Source organism: Buceros rhinoceros, unplaced genomic scaffold (genome assembly GCF_000710305.1).
Source record: "Buceros rhinoceros silvestris isolate BGI_N320 unplaced genomic scaffold, ASM71030v1 scaffold25051, whole genome shotgun sequence".
Taxonomy (NCBI): domain Eukaryota; kingdom Metazoa; phylum Chordata; class Aves; order Bucerotiformes; family Bucerotidae; genus Buceros; species Buceros rhinoceros.
Window position 1 is genome coordinate 1 of NW_010394004.1, and position 9,191 is coordinate 9,191.

At 39.5% G+C, this 9,191-nt stretch overlaps 1 protein-coding gene across 1 annotated transcript; it reads left to right on the plus strand.

The window, feature by feature from the left end:
- Nucleotides 1-614: 614 nt before the first annotated feature.
- On the plus strand, nt 615-8,542 carry ACTL6A (actin-like 6A; the record flags this gene model as incomplete). The annotated part of the gene is made up of 13 exons (XM_010145111.1): nt 615-766; nt 955-1,129; nt 1,510-1,610; nt 2,803-2,900; nt 3,553-3,647; nt 3,888-3,994; nt 4,080-4,169; nt 4,349-4,410; nt 4,737-4,851; nt 5,205-5,285; nt 6,243-6,338; nt 7,354-7,440; nt 8,026-8,542. Coding segments are annotated over 13 exons (1,340 nt in total), but the record flags the coding sequence as incomplete, so codon positions are not given.
- Between the last annotated feature and the right edge of the window lie 649 nt (nt 8,543-9,191).

A 9,191-nucleotide genomic window follows, 5' to 3' on the forward strand; every position in this document is an offset into this window, starting at 1 on the left:
GGCCTTGTTTATGCCTCGCCCGGCGTCGTTTCGCCGAGATGCTTGCCCCGGAGACCGGCCGAGCCGTGGCCTTGGGCGGAGTTAGCGCTGCTCATTAACACAGAGTGGCCTGAGAAGACCCCGCGCTTTGGAAACTGAGGTGTAGTTTCCTCCCAGAGGGCTTCTGCGCTCCCTTCCGCGAGGACTAAAGTCCGGGTGTTCTGTGGCAGTTGTGGTTTTCTTGAGGGTGTTCAGTGCACCCCAGCGAGGATCGGGGTCTGCAGGGATGACTGCTCTTCACGGTGTGGCAGCCGTCACTGGCAGAGGAGGGGTAGTCAGGCCTACCTTTCTAGTTCTGACCACCCCCTGAAGGTCTGGGCTCAGCTGGCTTCCTATGACTGTTAAGTTAGGACTTTTTGGAAGCTTTTCCTTGTAATCTGTTTAGATGCAACTATATTCTCCCTCTTCTGTTAAAATTCCTCTTTTCTATGCTAAAGGGAGGTATTGCAATGTCCAAATCAAAGCCTGTCTGCAGTCCTGTAATAGCTCTCCAGTAAGTGGAGTTCTGAAAAGAGAAGTTTCTCCTTGTCTTGAAAAAGATGCCTTGACTTGCTTTTCTTTTGCAAACAAAACAGATAGTGTGCAGGGAAAGGTCAGGATTGTAGTAGAGTGTAATAATCATTCTACCTCTTTGTTAAAACTCGTTTCAGATGAAGTTGGGGCTCTTGTTTTCGACATTGGCTCGTATACAGTGAGAGCAGGCTATGCAGGCGAGGACTGTCCAAAGGTGAGGATCTGTGTGACTCAGTGGATACGCAACGTGCATTTATGCCTTAGCTCTTGTTGGTTTGTTTGACTTTCAGAATACACTGGTTTTGTTCTGACTTTTGTGCAAGGAAAGCTCTGAATTTAAAAGCAAAAAACCCACCCAAAACATTAATAATTCTCACATACTGCTTATCTTTTGTCTAACAGGTTGATTTTCCAACAGCCATTGGTGTGGTACTGGAAAGGGACAATGGCAGCACTCTGATGGAGATAGACGGTGACAAAGGCAAACAAGGGGGCCCGACTTACTACATAGACACCAATGCCCTGAGAGTTCCAAGGGAAAATATGGAGGCCATTTCACCGTTAAAAAATGGAATGAGTATGGTGCTCTGTCTTTTTCTACCTGTTTTTAAAATAGCTTTGCTAAGCTGCAGGAGGTCGTAGCTTTCATGTAAACAGATGCTACATGTGGCAATAGAAACTATAAGAACGGATACCAAATTTACGAACTGTGTACAGTATAGTTAATATACAGTGTTGGTCAACTTCTGGCATAATTCTTGAAATGTTATGATCACGATGATTACAAAGGGAGCGAATTCTGAAAAAGAGAATTTTATTGAAGGAGATGTATATCTGCTGAGGATAGCTTTTGACTGAAGAGCTGTACACAAAAAAAGCGTTAGAAAACCTTTACGTATTTATGAAATGGAACAAAACTTAGCAGTAACTAATCTGCTCACTTGAATCTTGTTACAGTTGAAGACTGGGATAGTTTCCAGGCAATTTTGGATCACACTTACAAGATGCATATTAAATCTGAAGCAAGTTTGCATCCTGTCCTTATGTCCGAAGCACCAGTGAGTAAAAGCAGCTTTTCATTCTGAAAAGTCTTAACTATCTTCTTGCTGACTCTACCAACGTGTCTTGGACAAATCTGGTATTGGCTTGTAGGTTACAACCGTTAAAACCTGTCCATAGAAAGAGCAACTTTAAAATACTTTGCCAGGTTCTGGAAAGTAATCTGTTTAAGCAAAATCTCTAAAAAAGAAAACGATTTGAAATAGTCTGCGTGGGTTGTACTAGAAGGTATTTACTATGTGCTATTGTTTTTCACTTATTGAAAAGAAGTCAAAATAAATAAAAACTAAATCTCATTTTACTGGCCAGAATAAGAATAAGTGTCAGAGAATTATATTTATAATGGAGTTTTGATTTTTTTGTCTCTGTTTGTATAAATGGCCCCGTGAGGTGGATGAATTCAAATTTCTGTAAAAATTATGGACAAGGCTTCGGTCATTTAATAATGCTCAGCATTTGAAGTGCAGATCTTAAAGTCAGAATACAGAAGGCAGACATGCCATACAACAGTTAGACCTTTCTTTAATAAAATCTTACGAGAATTATTTTCTTTTTCAATAATCCCTTCTGTTGAATTGTAGCTTGTGGAGTGTGGATGGATTTGCAGTTGTTATTTCATGGTTATCTGAATAGAGGTTCCCAATAACATTCTCCATACAGAATGAGTCTTATTTTAACGTATTGGCTTGGAAAAAAACTTGCTTTTTTTTTTTCAACAATGTGTAGAACATTTAATATATATCCTCTCTTAATTACAAGTACTGTAGAACAGTACAAAGATACCTTGGAAACAGGAAAATCTGGATTTATTTTTCTTCCAACTGGGCAAGTTATTTCATATATTTTTACCCATGTAAAACAGACATGTTACTTGTTTTAGAGAGTCTTTGAGAGGCTAGTACTGGAAGAGCTGTAGAAGTGTAAAGAAATCTCTGTTGCAACAGTAAAAGCATATATCACTTTTAATTCTGTGTGGTAGAAAAGCATTAATGTGTTGTAGAATTCGAATTTAAAAGGTTCTAAAGAATTACTATAAATCTATCTATAGAACTTTGATATTATATGAAACAGTGGCTGTAATAATTCTCTTCTTTATGATGTTAGCGTCCTTTTAGTGTGCTCTAATGATCCTCAGGGTAAAGATATCTTCTTTTTGGTCACTTATTCGTGGTTTGGTTTATTTTTTTCCAGTGGAATACCAGAGCGAAGCGTGAAAAACTGACCGAACTGATGTTTGAACACTACAACATCCCTGCTTTTTTCTTGTGCAAAACTGCTGTTCTAACTGCGTATCCTTTGGAATGCTTCACCGCCTTTTTTCTTCCCCCAGGAAAACTTCTTCTAAGCAATTCCTAGTATAACAGCATGTCTAACTTTTGTTCTTTCAAGTTAATATTTCCATAAACATCTAAGGAGGAAAGTTCTAGAGCCCACTGTTGAAGTTCTCCCAATCTGACTGTTTTCCTTGGAGGTGATGTCTTTGGGTTCTTTTCAGTCTTTTTCACCTTTTTCCCATTGTATACCATGGGTAAAATATTGCAGACCTGAAATGCTGTTGTCCAGACTACTAAATGCAGTAATTAGAGCTTGAATTTCCCGTAGCCTTAAGACAAATATTTGTAAATATTTTAAAATAACAACATGTTTTCAGCTTCAGCGTGTAAATGAGTTGGATTAGAGCTTGCTGCATTGTATTGGCGTGAAGTCTCACCTTTGTACACCCACAGCGCAGGTTAGTTCATGGGTAGAAGAGGTTAAGTGCCATTCTTTCTGAGGTGGTGCACTTCACAGAAAAAGGATACGCACTGGAAAATGGCAGATCCTTTTGCAGAGCCAAGGAATAACACAGTGGGGTCCTCGTTCCTAGTTATGCTCTAAATCACATGGCCACGATTTTTCTGAAGTGAAAATGACAGTATTTTCCTTAGTCGCTTTGGCTAGTTTTGCTAATGGAAGATCTACAGGTCTCATTTTGGACAGCGGAGCCACGCACACTACTGCTATTCCAGTGCACGATGGATATGTGCTTCAGCAAGGTAAACATCTTCATGGGGAACAGCACTGCAGTCTCAAGGTTGAGTTAGCTTGCTTTCTGCTTTTACACAGATTTAAAAACAACAACAAAACTGTATCACCTTAAATAGGGAAAATAACCCAACAATGGTCACTGAGAAATAGTTCATTGAGAGTTTGTTTCAGTGCTTTCTGGTTGATGAGAGGGGTTGGGGTTTTGCTTCTTTTGGTTTGGTTGTTTTGGGGTTTTTTTTGTCTTTTAGGTATTGTAAAATCACCACTTGCAGGAGACTTTATTACTATGCAGTGCCGGGAATTGTTTCAGGAAATGAACATAGAGATAATTCCTCCATATATGATTGCTTCAAAGGTGGGAAAGTCACTTTATTTGGTAAGCATTTGTTTGGGGTGGAGCTTAAATGGTTAATTGATGATCATGTTCCCTACAATCTCAGGAAGCAGTTCGTGAGGGGTCTCCAGCAAACTGGAAGAGAAAAGAGAAGTTACCCCAAGTCACCAGGTCCTGGCACAACTACATGTGTAATGTAAGTAGGTCATTTCTCCCACCCTCAACCTTCCCTAAGCATCCCATAAAGAAGTTTTGTTTGCGAATGTATTTCCTCTTGAAGAACTGGAAACACTTTTAAAACTCAGTATCAATTCTATAAATTCTGTCCACTTGAAGACTGACATTTTTGTAACCATTTCATTCTTTACTCCCTAGTGTGTCATTCAGGACTTCCAAGCCTCCGTCCTCCAAGTATCGGATTCAACCTATGATGAACAGTATGTCGCTGTTTACTGTCTTGTAGAACTAATCATCAGTTGTGCATGGGGTGCTTAGCCTGTTCATTGCTGTTGGCTGGTTTTATTTCAGAAGTTTTTAGATAAAAACTGGTTATTTCTGAAAGTAGAAATGCAGTGTACATCCAGGTGATAGACTTTCAATAATATTTGTTATGATCTCATGCGTCTTGGAGTATTAAATAAAAAACTAATTCCTATCAATCCCAATATTCCCATTGAAACCTTTAGTTTATAATGTTACTTAGAAAACTTAACCTCCTGCTTACCTTGTGCTTTAATGTGTTACCTTCCGACTGATGCTCCAGGGTGGCAGCACAGATGCCGACGGTTCATTACGAGTTCCCCAATGGCTATAACTGTGACTTTGGTGCTGAGCGACTAAAAATTCCTGAGGGATTGTTTGACCCTTCTAATGTAAAGGTAAAACAATTATCATACATAGTATTTGGAAGGCTTTAAATTGCTAGATTATCACATGGCTTCCTTTTGTAAGATAGTCTTAATTTCACGATGTGTGTGTATTTACACTGTGTGTAAATCCTACCGCTCTCTGGAGTAGGATTTGCCTGTGTTGTATTAGGGTTGGGCAAGTGAAGGGTGAAAGGTAGTTCGTAATGGGTGGTGACGAACTGGAAGGGAAAATAGGACATGTTTTTGTTTGTTTTCTGTAACAAATGTTTAGTTCCCTCTCTAGTAAATTCAACTAATTCAGGGCTTTTATATGCCTTGCTCTTTTGAAGCAATGATGTGTAGATTACTAATTTTAATTCTAGGGTTTATCTGGTAACACGATGTTGGGTGTGAGCCATGTTGTCACAACAAGCGTTGGAATGTGTGATATAGACATCAGGCCGGTAAGTGTTAGTCAGACATGTATTATTTTAAGGCATAGATATTTTTGTGCTGATAGAATATTTTTGGATTAGAACACTGTTGATGAAGAAATGAGGATTTCCTAGCGTCATTATAAACACATCAGAACAATTCTCTTAACTATTATATGTTTGTGTATAGGCGGATGTGCAAGTACTGTTTGGTCTTGCAAAATGCTAAATCAGGATTTTTTTACTTTTACTCAGTGTTTCTACCTGCGTTTAAATAGCTAATGTCCAGGTTTTGTGGCTGACACTGCATGGTGTGCCTTGGATTGGCCTCAGATGAGCAGTTTGTGTTTGGAACTTTGAGTGTTATCTTCACATTTTCGGGCATGGCAGATCTACTTTTGAAATATAGCCAATTATACAGAACTTCTGTGGAGAGCAGAAGGAAGAAAAGAGGTTTTAAAGGAAAATTTTCTTTTGAAAGCTATGTTGTAACTTCCTCAGATGTCAATTTGAGACTGTTCGGGTTTGGTACAGAGGTAATTTCAAAACACTTTCCTCTTAACTGGTGTGTTGGGCAGGCTTAGCAGGCCAGGCCATGGTTTGCGTTCACAACTGCAGTATTAGTGAGATTGCAAGCTGTCACAGTGCTGAGGAGTTTTCCTTTGTGGTTGATCCAGTTATAAGAAAACCCACACTTCGGATACAGGAGATAGCTGTAGGTCTACGAGTCTCTGTAGTAGAATATATTCTGTGAAATCATTTAGAGTCATTAATCACATAGCTTCTGCCTTCCTTTATAGTTTAATACTGAGTACCTTGAAATATTTTTCAGGTGATTAAAACATTAATTGGATTGGGAGAGATAATATTGTTGCCATCAAGTGACTTCTTATATGTCCTTCTGTGCCAATCCTCTCTGTTCTGCAAGACGGTTGCTTTCAGAATGATTTCAGAGTTAATACTGTAGGTTGCTTATTCTCTTTTTAGGGCCTCTATGGCAGCGTGATTGTAGCAGGAGGAAACACTCTAATACAGAGTTTCACAGACAGATTGAACAGAGAACTGTCTCAGAAAACTCCACCGGTAAAACACCTCTTTAAATTACTGCATTGAGTCACTTATCATTTTGCTTTTCTGCCACATAAACTCACAAGCATGTAGCACAGCTTTGACTTTGTTAGGAACCCAACAGCTGAAGAGATTTCTCTGGGCTAAGAAATCTCCTTCTTCTCTAAAGAAAAGAAAAGTCTTGAGAAGTTCTTATATGAAATTAATTCCAGCAGATATTATAACTGCTTTCTGAATATTTTACTTCTCCATTCATGCTTTCAGATGGTGACTCTACGTTTTGTAATTGTCCCTAAGCAACAGTCACTGTTTCCCTTGACGGCCTCTCTTCTGAAGTGTTGCTGACAAGTTGCACGTTCAGTCACTCTGCCTGAGGTCTTCTCACTTTGTCATGGGAATTGTTCTTTCTGGATTCTATAGACAACTCAACTTGTAGATAAACCCTGGTGATTTAATACACATGTATCTTTTTGTTTTTAAATCCTGTGATGTTAAAGTACTAATCCCTTACACCTGCATTCTTGAGAGCACTACAACTTACGGTATTTCTTGAATAATTGATGCTGCTTATAATAGCTGAGGAGGAACCATTGAAATTCAAAGATTTTATTGCTACGAGGCATTTTGAAAGCAAAAGGAAGGAATGGGTCCAAAAAGGACTAAATGAGTTAAGTTCAGCAACATTAGGTGTTTTAGTCCCAGTGCACGGTTTAGGCAGCTCAGCGTTAGAGATGACAGATGTGCTCTGAGTATTACTGCTCCCTACCTGCTCCACTTCTAGCCTTGAGTGTTTGCTGCTGCTCCTTGTTGGGAGATAAGATAAAAGCCAGATGGGTTCTATTTCACTACGGCTATTCAATTCCAGGTACAGGGCACATGAGCATCATGGCAAGTTTAATAAAAAAGACTGTTTTCACCTGCATGTTGGTATATACACCAAGTTCCTTCTGCCCTCCTTCTCTTGTCCCTAAAGATCACCAGCCTACAGTTTCTCTGATTGTTCTTTCATTTTACCTCTTTCTCTCTTCAGAGCATGCGCCTGAAGTTGATAGCGAACAACACAACAGTGGAGCGGAGGTTCAGCTCGTGGATTGGTGGTTCCATTTTGGCTTCTTTGGTTAGTAAACCTGTGTTACTCTGCTGCAATGCTAAGCAGCACTGTCAACCAAAACTCTAACTCCACATTAAGTATGCATTGCAGAGTCTGTGCTATCGTAGCCATCGTTATCTTGTCTATCCTTGTGGTGAAGAGAATCTATTCAAAAAACAAGACAACATGAGCATTTCCAATCAAAAACTAACTTGCCTCGTTCTCCTGTTTTTAACTGCAAGTTGCAGGCTTGAAATACGGTATCTAGAAATGACACGTATCTGGTACACTATGAAAGCAGCAAACCTGTTTCTGCATCATGTTCCTGAGCTTAACTAAAGTTCCTGAGCATGGAATGCTTGGTGGGGATTAATTTAGCAGTATAGGAAAGGGAGACCAAAATCAGGTTTGGGTACTGCAATGTCCTGTCTTCAGCAAGACAAAACTCAAAGGAAAAGATAGTGAAGCAGGTCAAGTCCTCTTACATCATTTAGTGTAAAAGACTTGCTTGGTTTTCCTCGTGGAAAAGCAAATCCATGTTTCACTTCATTTGTTTTCTGATTTTTTTTTTTTTTGTGCGTGTGTGTTTTGTTGTTTTGGTCTGTTTTGTAGGGTACTTTTCAACAGATGTGGATTTCTAAACAAGAATATGAAGAAGGAGGGAAACAGTGTGTGGAAAGAAAATGTCCTTAAACCTCTTACTGTGAAACTGCTGCCTGCTCCGTGCTCCTCCTGTTTTATAGCTTTAGCGTACTCAGGAATGGGATGGACTCTTTTTTGTAGGAAGTTTATATTGGATTTTTTGCGTAATTCAAGTTCCATTTTAACAAACCTTAGAGTCCTCATTGGTACTATCATAGAAAAAGGATGTTTACATCCCTCATAAGGCAATAATTCATGTAACAAGCATTTTATAATTTTGTATAAATATCTATTTTCTCTAGTATCTTTTCCTGGGAACAGCTTTACAGGTTAGCAAAGAGATAGAGGCATAACCTCGCAAATACCCATGAAAATTTATTAAAAATCTTTTGTCTACTTTCACATATTAGTCTTCCTTGCTGGTACTTTGGCCTTAAATTGCTCTTCTCTCTTAAAAAAATAAAAGTTGGTCTTTTATATTTGAGCACCTTCGTGAGTACTTGCAGAGAAACTTCCTCTTCTGCTTCCCAAATGGACAGTTTGTATGTAGTTGTCCACTCCAGGGGCGTGGGTCTCGTGAGCTGTTACATTCCAGGCAGTGAATGTTCGATGAAGCACTGGTTTGTGAATTTTCTGGTATGGGGCAATTTCTCGTCAGTAACCAATCGGTGCTTTTCACCTGACTTCTAAGAATGTATGTAATGCCTTTGTGATGTGGCTGCGAAGCAGAACTTGTTTGAGCCAGGGAAGTTAAAGCAAGGAACTGTCTCTCCAATAGCCTCAGAAGACCTCAGAATGTGGCTGTACATTTTCAGAGGGAGCTGTGACTCAGGGGCAGTCGCTGCTCCCTTCCTGCTGGGATAGCTCCCTCGGCTGACTCACGATGGGTCAGGAAGTGCCTGTTTTGCATGGGGAGTGTGTACTCAGGGTCAGAGGAAGAAGGATGGGGTTTTTTGAGCAGGAGCTCGTTGTTAGGATGCAGCTCTACGTTGCTGTTAAGCTCACTTTAATTTACAGCTGTGCGATATTCTGTATTGGGGCATAATGGAGTTTTGCCCCTTACCTTAAAGGTGGAAAACCAAATAGCATTTAACTGACTTAAAAAATGTGAACAGTACTGCTACATTGTTACATTT